The sequence below is a fragment of the Sciurus carolinensis genome, chromosome 17, assembly GCF_902686445.1.
Source record: "Sciurus carolinensis chromosome 17, mSciCar1.2, whole genome shotgun sequence".
In the NCBI taxonomy this organism is placed as follows: domain Eukaryota; kingdom Metazoa; phylum Chordata; class Mammalia; order Rodentia; family Sciuridae; genus Sciurus; species Sciurus carolinensis.
Window position 1 is genome coordinate 14,571,863 of NC_062229.1, and position 17,876 is coordinate 14,589,738.

At 53.4% G+C, this 17,876-nt stretch overlaps 1 protein-coding gene across 2 annotated transcripts; it reads right to left on the minus strand.

Moving 5' to 3' along the window:
- Positions 1 to 308: 308 nt before the first annotated feature.
- Positions 309 to 17,363, minus strand: Man2b1 (mannosidase alpha class 2B member 1). Of its 2 annotated transcripts, none has more exons than XM_047531988.1 (24): positions 17,158 to 17,363; positions 16,353 to 16,455; positions 16,049 to 16,222; positions 14,798 to 14,991; positions 13,836 to 13,968; positions 13,455 to 13,600; positions 12,744 to 12,860; positions 8,727 to 8,809; positions 8,513 to 8,633; positions 8,361 to 8,439; positions 8,099 to 8,208; positions 7,827 to 7,934; positions 7,362 to 7,478; positions 6,584 to 6,769; positions 5,000 to 5,097; positions 4,805 to 4,922; positions 3,230 to 3,348; positions 3,039 to 3,140; positions 2,800 to 2,887; positions 2,602 to 2,682; positions 2,042 to 2,269; positions 1,375 to 1,530; positions 1,167 to 1,233; positions 309 to 727 (listed from the first exon to the last, which is right to left on the minus strand). In XM_047531988.1, the coding sequence occupies exons 1-24, from the start codon at positions 17,317 to 17,319 to the stop codon at positions 591 to 593; spliced, it is 3,027 nt and encodes a 1,008-aa protein (XP_047387944.1). In that variant the 5' UTR covers positions 17,320 to 17,363; the 3' UTR covers positions 309 to 590. The 2 variants fall into 2 exon arrangements, with proteins under 2 accessions (XP_047387944.1, XP_047387943.1); XM_047531987.1 differs by having other exon boundaries at positions 1,167 to 1,269.
- Between the last annotated feature and the right edge of the window lie 513 nt (positions 17,364 to 17,876).

Here is a 17,876-nt window from a genome sequence, read left to right on the forward strand (position 1 = left end):
TCTGGGGCGGTCCCATGGTGTACCAGCTTCTCTGAGCCCATGTCCAGCACAGCTGCCCTCAGTGGCTTCTTGAGACAACTGCGCCAGGACCCGAGTGTGGGAGGAGGACCAGGGAGTGAGAGGAGGGAGAGCAAAGTAGAGTCTGATGAGGGATTCAGACAGTCATATGGCCTCCGTCTCAGTTCCGGGCAGAGCTAGATTTGCTGATCTTACTGGGTCATGCATTCTACGCCCCTGCCCACAAATAAAGCAACATACTCAACCATACCAGGACCCTTTTAAATCTTAGTACTGGCATTTCACTTTTGTTTAGGTGTGTATTTTTTGTATCACGGATTGAATGCGGGCACTTAATCACTGAGTTATATCCCGGGCCCAGTTTTTAAAACTTATTTTTATTTTGAAACAGGGTCTAAGTTGCTTAGGACCTTGCTAAGTTGCTAAGGATGGCTTTGAACTTGCAATCCTCCTGCCTTAGACTCCGGAGCTGCTGGGATTACTGGTGCCGGGCAGCAGTGGCATCTTAAGGGCAGCTGGAGGAGGCAGGAGCAGCATGAGAAGGGAGTCTGCCCTTCCCCCAGAGCTGGGGCTCAGCTACTGAAGCGGGCCTTGGAACGGGTCTTGCTGTCCTTCCATTGCACTGAGGCCACGAAGGTGCGGATTTCCATGGGCTGCAGCGTGATGGAGGATGGGTCCAGCGTGGAGGGGGCAGGGTGGGGAGTGGGACCTGTGGAGGGGCAGGGGAGGAGGAGTAAGGGGTGCAGATGTCCTTTGTCTCTCTGTGTTCCCTCCCCTGGCCTAGACACCCCTGAGTCTGTCCCCAGGACCTTACTTCCTGACCCTTGAACCACTTTCCCCTGCTGGAACAGAGCCTGAGATCCCCAAATCCTCTGCGTGTCTGGCCAACTGCCCTCGAGTCCTCAAGTTGACGCCCTTCCGGAACTAGACACTGATGGAGACTCTCAGATCTTGTTCTCAGGACTGAAAACCCCCAAAGTTAAGCAACATTGCTAGTTTCCCAGACCCACTTCTGGCCCTAAAGCCCCCAGCCTGCCTCTGATGCTGTACCGAACCTCAAACTCCACAGTGGGTCCTGGCAACATTCCCACATCTCACACACCACCCCCAGCAGCTGACTCCAGGCAGGACCCAAGGCAGGTCCTCACCGGTGTTGGGTGTCCACTGGAGCCTGGAGGCACTGGCACGGGGCTGGTTGGCCGCCAGCGTGGTCTCCTGCAGGTGGGTGATGGCGAAAGTGGAGAACAGATTCTGCGGGGAGTGGGCGGAACCGCCTGAGTTGCGGCGCAAAGCCGAGTTCGGCCTCTGCCCTTCTCTCTTGCCTCTCCTGTCCCTTCCCACCTCTGCCCTCCTCACCCGCAAGTCCACGGTCACAGGGGCGCTCAGGTTGCGGCTCGAGTCCTCCCACGCTGTGAACTGGTGCTCCAAGCGCAGCAGCAGCATGTCGGGGCCCCAGCGGGCCAGCGTGAGCAGGTGCACCGAGGGCGGCAGCTCGCGGCGCAGTCCCGAGAACTGCGGCAGTGGGGCGGGGCCGAGTCGCGGAGGGAAGGGTCTCGGACCGAGAGGGGCGGGGCGGGCTGCAGGGGCGGGGCTTCTCCGGGAGGGGAGGGGCTCAACCAAAAGGGACCGGCAGGTTCCTGACGGTGACAGCTGAGCCCAGGAGGAAATGGATGGGCCCAGGTTGCGGATGAGAGGGGCCCGCCATACCGGCCCCAGCCCGGAAAAGGCAGAACTGACCAAGGCAGAGACTGGGCATTGCTAGAGAGCTTGGTGGCCGGGCTGCCGGGGAGGAACTGGGGAGGGGGAGGCAAGCAGGCGGGAGGGCGGGGCCGGGGTGTGGTGGAGGAGGGGCGGGCGGGTCCTGCTGCCCCAGCGGGGGTTAGCGAGCTGGCACTGTCGGGGGCGGGGCGGGGGCTGAGCCTCCCCAGGGCTCAGGGGACCAGGCTTTGCCCAGGAAAACCTGCACGCAGCCTCTCCCCACAGGCTGCATTCCGTCCTTTCTGCCCTCTCCGCCGCCCCTCACCTGCTTGATTGGGGTGGCCCGGGGGCGGTAGCGGGCGCCGTCAGCTGGGGCCAGTACCACCTGCGGGGCTAGGACCTCTCTCTCCGCCAGCAGCCGGTGCTCGGCGGCTGCCGAATCCACCCTGTCCAGCAGCACGAGGTGGCGCCCTCGCACCACCTCTCCGGACCCCTTCTCCAGCAGGGGCTCCCCTACCCCACGGTCGTCATCTTTCAGCAGCTTTCGATGCACCTGCGGGGAGAGTGGCCAGGAGGGGGTGCGGTCTAGCAAAGCGTGTCTGGGCAGAAACCGCGTAAGGCGTTAGAGGAATGTCAAGACCAAAAAAATGGGGAAATGGGTAACGATGATGAGGGTCAGGCCAGGGTCTGGCCTGGGGCCTCGTTAAGGATCGGAGGGAAAACCGCACACAGCGGTAAGAGCTCTCCGCTTAGCGGGGCGCACAAGCAGAGACCTGGGACAGAAACAGCCTTCGTGGCCACGGGGCCATGGGAGAGTGCCGCGCAGGCGTCGGGTGGGGACTGGTGGCTGCAGCCTGGCTTGGATCGGGCTGGGACCTGGCTCACCATGAGCTCCAGTGAGCCGTCTGTCAGGCTGCTGCCCCCCTGGGAGCGGTCGGTCAGCACTGTCAGCTGCATGCGCCCATCCTGGAGGGGGGAGGGCGAGAACAAGGGGTGCTGTGAACCAGTCCCCCAAACGGACACTGGAAAAGAGGGTCATTCCACTGCCGCGGTGGGGAGGAGCAGCGTGGGGGAGGAATTTACCTTGATGTAAATTCGAGTGTTGACAGGGTAGTAGTTTCCCGCCACAGGCTCAGTCTGCTTCAGGGCCCAGGTGGGTCGATAATTCCGCCTGGGGTGGGGTGCGACTTGGTCACCTTCAATCCTGTTCCCTGCTCCTCCCTCCACCTTCACCCCTCCCTCCCACATGCATTTAATTGGCAAATACCCCTATTGCCCCGCCCCCCCCACACCTCGGCCAACCCGAGCCTCAGCCTCCTCACCTTCTCCTCAGGATCTCCCGGCCATTGCTGTCTGTATAGAAGTACTCGTTTGTCTTCATTGGTGTGTCAAAGCGACTGATGACCTCCTTCCCCCAGGCATCACTGTACCCAAAGGGACGGTGAGGTAGGAGGCCAGGCCTAAATTCCACTTTGCCCTTGTTCCCCCACCAGTCCCAGCCTGTGCCACTTACCCCACAGGTATCGGCCCCACTGTCCACTCCAGCTCCAGGTGACGCTGTCCCTGGTACAGGCGAACCACCTGGGAACACCAGGCTGAAAAACTCTGGTGTACCTCCTGCACCAAAGCTGTCTGTAGGCACATGGGTGTGGAGGACAGATGTCAGCTCACCTGAGCAGAGGTGCGCCCTCAGGTGCCTGCCTGCCTGGGGCGGGGATTCCTGCACAGTCTCTCTCCTGCCCAGGTGTGATACCCACACTGCCCCTCAGTCACGCCACCTCATTCTGCAGTGTGGTGCCCATGCTCGCTGCCTACCTTACCCTGTCTTTCCTCCTCAGAACAAGATTCTAATTTGGCAGGTGGCTGTCTGAAAAAAAAACTATACTGTTGAGTCTTCTGCGAGGCTGCCTGTAGCTCCATGATCATGGTCTGCCCCATGGACAGTGATCAGAGCAGTGTGAACAGTGTTCCTTGCCCCTTTCCCTTTCCTACCGGCTCAAATGCACATGCAATGGCTGGATCTCCAGCAGCCATCTTAGATCTGAGGTGGAAGCTGAATACTGAGGATGTTAGAGCAACAAGATAGGAGGGATCTGGGTGATTCCGGAACCATCCCACCTTCCCTAGATGGCCCGGCCAGACTTTCTGTTAGAAGGAAAGAACCTTCTATCTTGTAGATCAATTAATCTGAGTAACTCTGTTACAACAGTCCAGCCTGTATCCTAATACATGACCCAGGAATGCAAATGTTAACCTCAAGGGGAGTTCGCATGAGTCTTGCCATTATCTGTCCCTAAGAGAAAAAACATCAGTGAAATGTCATAGGAAACCACTGTTCCCAACCAGACACAGCCTCAGATGTCCACCCTGAGTGAGAGTCTTGCAAGCACTACATAAGTATATAAGTGTGAATTCTCTTTTTTACTTTGAGACAGGGTCTTTCTAAATTGCTTAGGGCCTTGCTAAGTTACTGAGGCTGGCTTTGAACTTTCAATCTTCCTGCCTCAGCCTTCCAAGTCCTCGGGATTACAGATGTGTGCCACCATGCCCAGCACAAGTGTGAATTCTCAAATATCCACTCCAGATATAAACTTTAAAAAAAAACTTTTTTAGTTGCAGATGGACATGATACCTTTATTTTACTTTTCTATTTTTCTGTGGTGCTGTGGATCGAACCCAGGCAAGCGCTCTACCACTGAGCTACAGCCCCAGCCTATGAACGTTTTCCTTTTGTGGTGCTGGGGAATGAACCTCAGGCCTTGTGCATGCTAAGCAAGCATTCTACCACTGAGCTACAGCCCCAGCCCCAAGATATAAAAGTGTCCCACAGACCTTAGTGACTCTTGCACCTGCTCCTGACTCTCCCCGTTCACCTCCAATTTCTAAAGCTAAGTATAACCCTGACTGCCACAGTAGATTGGAATGCGCTGGGAGAGACTCATAGAAGCAGCCTAAGTATCAGTCCTACGGGGGACCCTCAGGTCTCAGCCCCTATCTAAAGGAGATGTAAATGCTCCCTCCACCCTCCCCAGTTCCACACCCCCCACCTTCATCCCCAGCTCCCCACTCCTTATTCATGGTCCCAGACCTTCACCAGGCGGATCTGAGCCCAGCGGCTCACAGGAAATGGTTTCTGTTCTTCAGGTCTGAAGATGTAGGCCCCAGAGGACTGCCGGCTTTTATCATCACCTGCACTGGCAATGTACCTGGGACCAGAGCAAGTGAGAGTCACATGAGAGGCCTCTGCTCCATGCTGCCCCCAGCCCTAATGATCCTCTCTCACCAGAAGAAGGCTTGGCTCACGGGTAACAGGAGCTTCTTGTCCTTGTTACTGATCTCTTTCAAGAGCCCGGTGTCAGGGTCGAATGTGGCCCTAATGTACTAGGCAGTGAAGGGTGGAAAGAGATTAATGACCATCACCTCAGCCAATGGCAGCTCCATTCTTCCCAGAGCTGAGGACAAAACCCTGGAGTCACTTTTTCTTCCTCCTGCTTCTCACATGACCCTCCTGGCAAACCCTGCCAGCTCCTCCCGTCAATCTTCCTCTCAGCTGAGCCACCCCAGCAGCCTCACAGGACGATGCAGCTGGCTCCTTAGAGGTCCCCTTTCTTCTACACTCACCCCCACAATCTGCTCATGCCTGCATAGCTAGAGGGTACCTGTGACACCCTAAGCCTAATAATAGCCCTCATCTGCTCCAGTTAAGGCCCACGTGGACATCTAACGCAGCCACCATGCCGGGTCCCATGAGACACTCCGGGGCCCACAGAAATGTTCTTATTTCTTTGAGGAGAAGAAAACTTTGGCAGAAAAATAATCAACATATCATAATGAGACTTGCCTGGATTGTATTTATCTTTTATAGCAACATCATCATAAAATAGTGTTTTTTAAGCACTGAGGATTACACCCAGGCCCTTGCACATGCCAGGCAACCACTCTACTACTGAGACACATCCCAACTCACTTTTTATTTATTTAATTTTATTTTTCTGGTATCAGGGATTGAACCCAGGGTGCTTAACCACTGAGCCACATCCCCAGCCCTTCTGTGCATTTTATCTAGAGATAGGGTCACACTGAACTGTTTATTGCCTTGCTCAATTGCGGAGGCTGGCTTTGAACTCACAATCCTCCCGTCTCACCTCCTGAGTCGCTGGGATTAGACTTGTGCCTCCGCACCCAACCCAGGTCATTTTGGTTTTTGCGTTGAGATAGGTTCTTGCTAAATTGCCCAGCCTGGACCTGAACTTTTGAACCTCCTGCCTCAGCCTATTGAGCATCTAGGATTATAGGCATCTGCTGCATCTGCTTCCACTTCTGGCCACTCATGCCAGTCTTAAGGCAGCCTCATTGGGCCCATGGCCCCTTCAGAAGAGACAAAGTCTTCCTCTCCATCCCTGGTCCTCACGGTCTGAGGGCTTCTGTGTCTGCTACCTTCCGCCTGCCGGAACTCCTCTTTCCCCATATGCCACATGACTCCCTTCTCTGGGAATTTACTAATTTCAGTGCTGCGGACGGAAGCCAGAGTATGGTGCATGCTAGGCAAGAACTCCACCACCAAACTACAACTCCAGTCTAGGTCTCAATTTAAATGTCACATTCTTTGACACCTCTCCTCAAAAACTGCAAGCACCCAATGTCCATCAGTTGTGAAATACCTAACAAGAATCACCCACAATCCCACTGGATCCTCACAATAGCTCCACAATAGGACACTGAGGCTCAGATGAATGTTATTCACTCACTCAAGGACACAATCAGAGGAGTGAATGGTGATGCTAAACCAAGGTCACTGACCCAGCAGCTGACCATGACATTTCAACTTGTCACAGGGGCAGTGAAAGAAATTCAAATAGGGTCTCACCTCATTTTCAATTGCTAAGGAACGGTACTGGGACTTGTGGGGAGCAGAATTTGGAGGAGGGGCCTGGGGCATCATTTGATTCATCCTGGTTACTGAGTAGATGCTGAAGCCCAAGGCAGGCACTGAGGCTGAGAACAGCAGCTCCGGAGAGTGCTCCTGGGGGTCAGAGCTGGGAACTACCACCACCTGGGTAGGGAAGCAGGAACTTGAGTGAAGAGGTTGTAAATACACCTGGAGACCAATCATAGGGGAGGCATCGAACTCGAGGAAAGGAAAGAGTTTTGGGATGGGGAAATTAAATTTAGGTGTTGGAGGACGGGGGTGTTGGATTCCAACAAAAATGTTGCAGAGGTTGGGGTTTGGACCAGTGTTAGAGCCAGTGCTTAGCATGCATGCGATCCTGGGGTCCATCCCCAGCCTAGAGGTAGGGAGTGTTGCAGAGAAGATTCCCGAGGAGGAATAAAGAATCCAATGGGAGGGTGAAGAGATTGTGCGGGTCTTGGAGAAATGAGGGAGGAAGTAGGGGAAGAGATCCTGAAGCTGGGGAGCAAATTCTAGGGGAGAAATAGGCTCAAGGGAGAGGGCGTCCGGGATGAAAGGGCTATCTGTGAACAGGGAGAAAATTTCCAGGGGGGCATTAGAAAGGGGGAGCACTTATGGGAGGGAGGTATTTCCAAGCGGGGAGACGGCAACGTTAAGGGAAAGAGAGGCTCATGGGGGAAGTATCCATGAGAAGCGAGGAAGTATCAAGGGGGTAATACTCGTTAAATGGACTCACATCACTGAGCACAGTCTTGCCATTGGGATCCTTCACGAGGAAAACACCCTTGCTGACTGGCAGTCGCACCATTTGATCCACCTTCCGCCCCAGGGGGTTGTAAACGACGACGTGGAACTGGGGGAAAGGGTCAGGGAGGAAAAGGATCACTGCGGGCTTCCTACAAAACCACCTGTCGGGTGGGGCTGAGTCCCAGGGAGGCCAGGCACGATCTCTCAGAACGAGCCATCCCCTTGTGGTGCAATAGTCCCTGTCCTGACCTAGCTTCACTGTACCCCACGCAATCTCACCCAGGGATGGTCCTCCAACAGGGGGAAAAAAAATAAAACTAAAAAAACCCCACACGCAACCAAACCTTAAGGAGCGCCTCGGCCCAAGACCCGCCTTTCCTCGCCCCTCTGTTGGATTTCGCTTGCTAGGGTCCCACCCACCGGACCGCTTCCCGGCCTCGGCGCCCAGGCTCACACTCGCCGACTTCTGGCTGGGCGGGCAGATGCTCATGTTGAGTTCGCGGCAGAACGAGAAGGCCAGCTTGGAGCCGCTGAGCCATGCCAACGCGTTGCTCAGGAGAACCTAGGGAGGAGCTCAAAGGAACCGCTCGGCTCTGGACCCGCCTCACCTGGACCTCCACCGGCCCCGCCTGTCTCCGCCCCTCGCGCCGAGGCCCCGCCTCCCCGGAATCCGCCCAATGAACGCTGCTCGGCCCCACCCATTCCCCAAAGCCCCGCCCCACGCACCTCGCAGGGACCCCAGCCTTCCGCCAGCTGACGCGCATAGTCGTTCACCACGTGCTGCTTGGCTGTGCCGCTGACCGCGTCGTGGTGCTGGAGTACCGCCATTGCCTCATCTGCGTACAGGCGGTGAATTGGTGGGGTCTCCGCGGAATCCGGCGCCCACCGCAAGGGGACGCGAAAGGTCGGGTGAGGGCAGGCTCAGGAGGCGGCCCAAGGTGGTGTCTAACTCCAGCCGCGCCCCTCCCCTTGTTTGCTCGGCACCTACTAAGGAGCGCACTGTCTCCCCGGCCGTAGGGTCCTAGGGTGGCCTCACGGCCCGCCAGCGCCTCCAGCTGGTTGCACACCTGGGGAGAAAGGGGTGTGTTGGGGCCCTGGGCCTCCTTGAGTTTTGCCCCATCGAGCCCAGCACCCACTCACCTGCAGGAAGTTGTAACTGAGGCGCTCGTAGCGTTTGAGGGCCGGCCTGCTGGTGAAAAAGCCGGTCCAGAACATGTGCGGGCCGTCGGCGTACGGGAAGAAGTCGTCCTTTTTCACCGACCTGCGGCGGAAGAGCGGCTGGTCAGCGTCACAAGCCACGGAACCTGCCAGCAACCCCGCCTCGCCCCGCAGGCTCTCCAGTCCCTCCGAATACCAGGTGAGGTTGGCCTTGTGCAGCTCCCACAGGTAACAAGCAGGGCTGGAGTAGAGGACATGGACCCGGCTCCCGTTTGCCTGCTGCTGGGGGAGGCGTGCGTGAGCCCTCGGGAGTCCGCACCTCCCCGGGGCCCACAGGTGTGCACCTCCATGCCGCCAGTGGATTCGGGCTCTGAATAGACGCGTGAAGTACACACCAGTGCTCATGTAGGAAAGGCCAAACGTTAACCTTTCTTGAACTTCAGGGATAATTGCCAAGAATAAACCTGAAATCATACTACTTTTTTTGGGGGGGGGGGGACGGAGCTCTTGAATTCGTGAGCTCAAAAGATTCTCTCCAAGTCACTTTACCCAATTGATTTACTAAAATTTTTTAATGATTTCAATTTTATTATGTAAATCATTAGAGAAGCTGCGAGTTTTAGCTCATGCCTGTGATCCCAGCTACTGGGGAGGCTGAGGCAGGAGGATCCCAAATTGAAGGCCAGCCTGGGCAACTTGCAAGATCCTGTATTAAAATAAAAAGGGAATGTAGCTCAGTGGTAGAGCACAATGGATTTCATTCCCCTGTATCAAAAATAAGTAAATAATGGGGCTGGGGATGTAGTTCAGTGGTAGAGTGTCCCTGGCTTCCATTCCCAGTAGGGGAGGGGGTCATTAGGGGGGAAACTGCATGACATTTTAGGACAGGAATAATAACCGTTTTCCAGCACTGTCAGATTGTTACCAAAAAATGCTTTTAACTTTTTTTTTTTTTTTTTCTGTTTTGATGGTAACTGAGTATGGAACTCAGGGCCTCCAGCATGTTAACTACACACTGTACCACTGAGCTATACCAGTGACATAGTCTTTATAATGAATGGAGGCTCATTTTCTACTGACCTTCATGAGGAAAAGGATGTTTGCTCACTCTGTTCCCGGTATGCACAGTAGGTGCTCAGTAACATTTGAGTGAATGAAGGGATTTACATGGAACTACATTTGTTTAATTGTGTACACACACGATATTTTTCCTCCAGGAACTGGTTCCAGGACCCTCCCCCAGGATACCAGTTCCTTGGATGCTCAAGTCCCTTATATAAAATGATGTTTGTATGTAAACAATGTACATCTTCACCTATATGCTAAATCCCCTCTAGATGACTTATAATACATGATACAATGTAAATGCTATGTGTATAGTTGTTATATTGTATTTGAGGGAATTGACAAAGAAAATGTTTATACATGTTTGGTACAGATACAAGTGTTTCCCCAAATATTTTCTGTCCAGGGTAGTTGAACCTGTGGACATGGAGCCCATGAACTGTATTTGCTTACATGTGGAATGTGCAAACACCTATGCATACTGTTTTTTGTTTCTTTTTTTTTCCCCCTTGGTACTAGGGATTAAACCCAGGAGTGTTGAATGACTGAGTCCCATTCCCAGCCCTTTTTATTTTTTATTTTGAGATAGGTTCTTGCTCAGTTGTTTAGGGCCTCACTAAATCGCAAAGGCTGGCTTTGAACTTGCCATCCTCCTGCCTCAGCCTCCCGAGCTGCTGGAATTCAGGTGTGCGCCACTGCACCCGGCAGCAAACCACCACTCAGTTCTTCAGTATGCTCGGGGACTGCAGGCACAGCCTAAATTAAGAGAGGCTAGACTTCACCGTCGTGGAATTCACAGACAGGTAAAGGAGATGTTGATGGAGATGGCCTCTTGGCTACAATCCACCTGGATGTGGCACCACAGGTGTTCGTGGGCGCTGATTTAAGCACAAGAGGAAAGGCTCTAACTGAAGTGTGGCTAAGGCTTTCTGGAGGAGATATTGCAGCTGTGTCTTAGAGGAACAGGTTTTCAGTTAGAAAAATAACAAACAGCTAGGGGTGGGGCATAGCTCAATCGTGCAGCTTGCCTAGCATGCTTGACACCCTGGGTCCCATCCCGGGCACTCCGAATCATCATCATCCACGAGATGCTTTGTGGGCCAGCCACCGAGGTACTGATGAGTGTAAATGAACTCTCAAGCTCTTGCTAGCAGCCTGATGAATTGGGGACCACTATTATGTCCATTTCAGAGGACATAAGGAGAAAACCAAGGTACTGATTATTTAAGTACATTTCTCAAAATCACACAGGAGTAAAATGGCAAAGCCAGGATTTAAACTTAGGGACTTCATTTCCAGAGTTTGTAATGTGGAGTCATCAAAGGAGCAGTCAGTGGTAAAAGAGCATGACATGGCAGCCCAGGGACATGGTATTTGCAGGAGGAAGTGGTCAAGGTACTGTAGGCTCTCTGGGAACCAGGAGCGGCGGGGGGAGTCTGATAAATGTCTTCTGGAAGACCCTCAGTGGTTCCTGAGAGCTATTCTGGTGAAACGGCAGTGCCGGGGTGACTGGATGATAACAGTGTAGGGAGGACACAGGTGGTGAGGACAGGACTGATGGGACAGGGCTTCTCAGAAGAAAGGTGACAAGTTCCTCTGCTGATGGGAAAGAATAACTGCTTGTGCACATAGTCTGGGCCACTTACAGGGACACATCAACGGATCTGTGTTGGTGCAAATGATGATGACCCGAAGATGTCTGAGTCCCGATCCCAGAACCTGCGACTACCATGGGTAATCTACAAAGGGGAATGAGGGTTACGATGGAATTAAGTGTGTTAATTCGAGGGCCTTAACAGATCATCCTGGATTACCTGCGAAGCCCAACATAATCACAAGGACCTTTAAAACTGGAAGAGGAAGGGACTGGGGTGTAGCTCAGTAGTAGAGTGCTTGCCTAGCAGTGTGAGGCACTGGGTTTGATCCTCAGCACCATATAAAAACAAATAAGGGCATTCTGTCCATCTACAACTAAATAAAAAGATTTAAATATATAAAAATAAATATAAAATATATATTTGTAAATTATATATAAATAAATATACTTTAAAAGGGAAGGAGGAAGCCAGGCATGGTGGTGCACACCCGTAATCCCAGCGGTTCAGGAGGCTGAGGCAGGATCGCAAGTTCAAAGCCAGCCTCAGCAGCTGAGCGAGGCCCTAAGCAACTCAACGAGACTGTGTCTCTAAATAAAATATAAAAAAGAGGGGATGCGGCTCAGTGGTTAACAGCCCCTGGGTTCAATCTCTGGTACCAAAAATGAAAGGAACACACCTGGAAGAGGGATGCAGAAGAGGCGACAATGAAAGCGAAGTGACTGCGGAAGCAGAGTTAGAGGCTATGTGACTGGCACTGGAGATGGAGGAAGCCTCTAGAAAAACGCAAACACCTTTCTCCTACACTGCCAAGACCTCACTTCTTGCTCAGTGAGACTGATGCTAGACTTCCGACCTGATAACTCTATGACCATGTATGTTTTTGTAGCTGAGCTTGTGTGTGTTTGTTATAGTAGCAACTGAAAAATAAGACAACACTCTAAACATGACCTGAGCCAAAGGGATACGAGCATGCCTGTTGCTATAGTTTGCATCGGCAGTGTCCCCAGAGCCCATGGTTGGGAGATGGTGAAAACTTTAAAAGGTGGATCGCATGAGGAGGTCTTGAGGTCACTGGGGGTGTGTCCTCAAAGGGATGAGTGGGACCCCAGCTCCTTCCTCTCTCTCTCTCTCTCTCTCTCTCTCTCTCTGGCCATGAGGTGAGTAGCTGCACCCTGTCACCTGCTCCTGCATGATGTGCTGCCTTACCGCAGACCCAAAGCAAGGGGCCAACCAATCAGGGATTGAAACCTCCAAAACTGGCCAAGTGACCCTTCTCCCTGCCTCATGGGACTGAGCCCAGGGCATCACACATGCTAGGCAAACAATATCCCCTGCCCTTTTTATTTCATGTTGAGACAGGGTCTCACCAAGTTGCCAGATTGGCTTTGAACTTGTGATCCTTCTGCCTCAGCCTCCAGAGTAACTTGGATTTCAGGCATGTGCCGCCATGCCTGGCTAATCCTTTTATCTTATTTGAGGTACGTGTTATAGTGACAGAAAGTGGATTAACACATGCCTGCCCACAACTACCACAGGGTGGGCACACTGACCTGAGCATTGACCAGTCGGATGAGCTTGTCAAGATTCTTGAACCACAGGTTGGCGTTCTCATACTGGAAGTCTGAGCCCATGGTCATCACAGTGTGGTTGGTGCGGTAGTGCTGGCCCTGCAGGAAGGAGGGAGTCCTCAAGCCAGGATGTCCTAGACACCCCTGTGTCTAGCTGTGTCTTGGTATATATATGGTCAAGAATGTATGTGCTACAGCTGGACAGGGGGGTGCACTCCTACAATCCCGGTGTTTCCGGAGGCTGAGGCAGGAGGACTGAGAGTTCAAAACCAGCCTCAGCAACTTAGCAAGGCCCTAAGCAACTCAACGAGACCCTGTCTTTAAATAAAATATAAAAAAGGGCTGTGGATGTGGCTTAGCATCCTTGGACACCCTAACACCAAAAAAAAAAAAAAAAAAAAAAAAAAAAAATGGTGCATGGGAGCATAGGGACACATATAAAGAGCCATTGACTGTCCTGTTCTCTTGGGCCTACTATGCAGATGAGGGCCGGAGGCACTGTGAGGCCTGACGCTACCTCGTGCATGCGTCTAATGAAGGGTGCACGGTAACCTGAGAGGAAGGACATGGTAGGGTGAATGGAATAGTAGCATTCAGTACATCTTCTCCTATCACCTTGGGTATCCCCCGAGCTGGGGAAAGGGCTCGGTGCATGGTATACGCTGGTCCTGCAGGGTCTGGACTCCGGATTACCTGGTTAGTGGCCACCTTCAGGAAGTATGTGACCAGTGTCTTGACATTGTACTCAGGGCTGCGGGGATCCTCCACCACAGGGTTGTCTCCACACAGCATATCCCAGCACAGGTTTTGCGGTGGGTTGTACATGTTGGGGAGTATACCTGTAGGCCACACCAGGCTCAGGGGGTGCCCAGTACTCCAGAGCTTCCCTGGGGTCCAAGCCTGCCCTGTGCCACCCAGAATGGGCTTCAGGATTTGTGAGACCCATTGCGAAAGGAAAATGCAGACACCTTGTTCCTAAATGATTAGGGATTTTAGGACCACAGATCACTGAATCGGGCCAGGGCCCTTGAGCAGGGCCCCTGGGTGACGGCCCTGTGCCCACTCCCTCCTCACCAGTGAAGAGATCAGCAGCGGGAGGCTCCAGGCTGGTGCTGCCCCTCCACACCTGCTCCATCTCCAGACTGTCCTCCCGCAACTGTTTATCTTGATAATCAATGCGCCCTAGGAAGAAGCCATCGAAGCCCATCTGGAGCGGGGAAAAGAGGGGACAGTGTGGATGAGCAGCCAGAGCCCTCACCCACAAGCTCTGCTCAGCTGGGGAAGGACTGGCCAGAGCACAAATACAAAGGAGGTGGGACAAAAACTAAGCAGGCCTCTGGTTTATCTCCCAGCCTGGGAAGGGCTGCACCACAGGCGGGCAACACACCACGGGAACCAGTCACCCAGACTTTGGGGATGGCACGAGAAGATCTCAGAAATGACTGTCTCCCAAATTAACCAGTGAATTGCAACTCCAACAGGAAACACGTGGAATACAGCCTTTGAACCACCTTTGAAAAGCCCCTGTTCCTGCTGATGGGCGGAATCACAGCCTCTGGGACGGAAGTCCCCTGTGTTTCTCCTTTGCTAACAAAGCAATAAAATTTCTTCCCCCCTCAACAAACAAACAAACAAACAAAAAACATCACAGGGCAGGAGGGAAGTGACAGGTCTAAACCAGACTCACTTCCCCTCCCCAGCTCGGTCAATGGCTCCTTCTGCAGCCTGAAGCTGGATGGATCCGCACACAGGAAATGAAACTGATTTTAAAGCAAGGCCAGAACCCAAAAGGAACAGAAGATTCCAGTTCACCCAAAATGGGATGAGGGACATAACTCGGTGGTAGAGCACTTGTCTAGCATGAGTGAGGTCCTGGGTTCAGCACCAAAAAACATATCAAGTTCACCCAAGGGGCGGCAGTAAGGGCTGTCCCAGCAGGCAGGGTCTGGGTCACTTGAGATCACAAGTGGGGCTGTAGTCGCTTCAGGAGGACACGATGCCAGGGAAGAGGGGTCCAGGAGAGGTCTGTACAGCACCTGGGCGAACAAGGAGGCCTGTTCTCGAGAGTGGCCAAAGGGGTCGATGTGCCAGGCCACACGGGGACGCCCATCCGTGCCAAAAGTGTCTTCCAGAAAGCGCAGCCCAAGTGTCATCTGGTCCACGATGGCCCCGTAGTGAGTGGTGGCCTCATCGTTCATCACCCAGCCACCATTGACAAACTCCAGGCGGCCTGTGCAAGGAGGGGCAAGGACGGGTGACTGGGAATCCGAAGACCTGCCTGCATGCTCAAGCCTAAAAGGAAAAGAAGGGGCACCCCCTGGCCAGGGTAGCAGGCTGGTAGAGAAGGCACTCGCGCCGCAGGCTTCCCTCCTCCACCCAGCCCTAGCCCTCCTTTTTAAAAAAATTTGGGGGTATTGGAGATTGCACCTAGAGACACTTTACCACTGAGCCACATCCTCAGCCCTTTTTAATTTTAAGACGGCCTCATTAAGTTGCTGAGGCTGGCTTCCAACTTACCATCCTCCTGCCTCAGTCTCCCAAGTGGCTGGGATTGTAACGGGTGCACTTGATGCTTTGACTGTATCCCTTGTCGCTTTGAAACTTACAAGGTTTTTCTTTTTTCCAGCCTTTCCCTGATCTTCTTTTCCCTAACTTCCTCCTCCCTGATCTCCTTCCTGATCTCTCCTCTCTAATATTCTCTCTGAATCACCTCTATAAATAAGCAGCCACCTGTTCCTGCTGATAGGCAGCATCGCAGCCTTTGGGACAGGAGTCCCCTGAGTTTCTCCTTTGCTAGCAAAGCAATCCCTCTCTCTCTCCTTTTTGTCAAAACCTCGTTATTGGATTGGTATCAGGGACAAGGACCGAGCTTTCGGCGACAAGATTGCAGGTGTGTATTACCCGCACCTGACGTGGCAGGCTTTTCAGAGCCACTGGAGGTGCGGCCTTGCAGGATGCTCTTCTCCAGTTAGCCTCGCACGGTCACAGTCTGTGACCCCAGCTACTCCAGAGGGTGGAAAGTTGGACGCCTGCCTGGGCAACTCAAGGAGACCCTATCTCAAAATTTAAAAAAAGGGCTGGGGATGTAGCTCAGTAGTACATGCCCCTGGGTTTAATTTCCAATACCACCAAAAGAAAAAAAAAAGTTTTCCAAGTAAAGGGATTCCCGGTCTGTGAGACCACATGCGTGCACAGCTTGCACGTGGCATGATAAAATCTCAGAAACCAGGTTTGCAAAAGCACATTGGGTTGGGCTTCCTCTTTTCACTTCCTTGGGGCAGGCTTACCCTGGCGCACCAGTTTCCTCACAATTTCCTGCGTAGCATTTGTCTGCTGGTTCCACCAACGGGAGAAGAAAGCAATTTCCACATAGATGAAGCGTCGGGTGGGCTCAGCCAGTAGAGCAGAGATAACTGAGTCTAGAATGTACTGCACACCCGCGTGCTGGATGCTATTCTTGACTGGATACAGGAAGGCAAGCAGGGCCAGCAGAGTCAGAGGGAACATTCCTTGACATAGGAGTCAAAGGCATCAGTTGTCCCACCATAAAGTCCAAGTACCAGAAGGCCAAATCCCAACCTCTATACTTACCGCCATAGAAATACTGGTCCACCGTCTTGAGCCAGCCCACGTCATCATGTGTGTGGGCCACTAGGTGTACGTTGAGCATGTTTGGCTGCACTCTGGGGCATGTCTACACAGGGACCCCAAACACACAGACATACACGGCCTGTCAATAACTTCGGGGTTAAGAGGCAAGGCTGAAAGGTAGGGAAGGGGGTGCGGGAGGCGCAAGATAAATCTTGATCTCAGAGTGGCTCAGGGAAGTAGAGAGGCTGTAACTGACCCTGACTATGTGCAGAGGAGGCCCTGCCCGCCGGGCAGGACACACACATAGTTGCTCACAGATACAACTCCCACTTTGCACAACCCCACAATGCAGCTCGCTCACACCCTGAGGAAATATTCACAGTAATGGCTATGTTTGTTAAACATTGGCAGGCAGACAGCGTGGGAAGTGGAGCTATATCATACCTTCTTTTCAGATGAGGGCACTGAAGCACAGAGAGGGAAAGGGACTCGCGCAAGGAGGCAGCCAGGAAGTGGAGTCCAGGCTGGAACTCCAGACCGCCAACTCCAGAGTCTCACTGTCCGCTAGCTGCTCTCCACCCGCGCCTGCCCCTCCATAGTTAAGTGCATGGGAAATCCAAGCAAAAGACCCGGAGACCGGGAGGGAGCACGATCAGAGGCAGCCCCGTTCTCGCACGCGTGCAGACAGACTCTGAATAACACAAAGTACTCGGGCCACAGTGTCTTATCAACAGGTATCCACACCGCGGGACAGTACTCGGGGCTTCTCTGGCTACTGTACATTTCCGCCGAGAGTCCCGCTCACCTCGTATCCCGCAGCCCGAGCTCCCGGAGCTGCCAGCAACAGCAAAAAGAGAAAGGGGACAGGTGGGAGCGGCGCACACAGGGCGCGGGAGTTCATCCACGGCTCGGCTGCGCCCGTCCAGCGGCCAGCGCCGACCCACGAAGCCTGTGAGCGGCGGCCCATAGCTCTGCTACCGCCGCGATCTCCTGCGGGCTTCCCGGACGCTGCCAATACAAGAAGAACGCTCCGCCCCTAGAACCGGCCTGGCCAATCGGCGGGAACACGCCTAGGGCGGGGCCTCATGTCACAGGATTGAGGTTGCAGCCCTAGAAATTTAGGGAATTGCGAAGATCAAGGTAAAGCGCAGTTGTGTCCCATCCTCTGGGCGCTGTTTGGGCGGAGGCGCCTTGAGCATCTCGAGTGCCTGTGTCCCTGTGGAAGCAGTTGATTTTCCCACGGACGCCAGGTTTTCCTAGGAACCTAAGGGATCCTAAGGGCTGCTTTCAGGACTGGGATCCTGGAGGGACCTCGCTTGGCTAGAAGGGTTGATGAAGGTCTTGTTCTGTCCTGTGGTTTAGGGACATTGGGTAAACAATCTGTCCTTGGAATGTTGGGAATGACAGGCACCCAGTCTCTTTGGAATGGATCACCAGACCCTCCAGGGAGGTAGGAGGGCCTTATAGGTGGCAGAGGACCCCGAGTCTTTTATGCCCTTTCCAGTTGCGACCTCAGTCCATTCA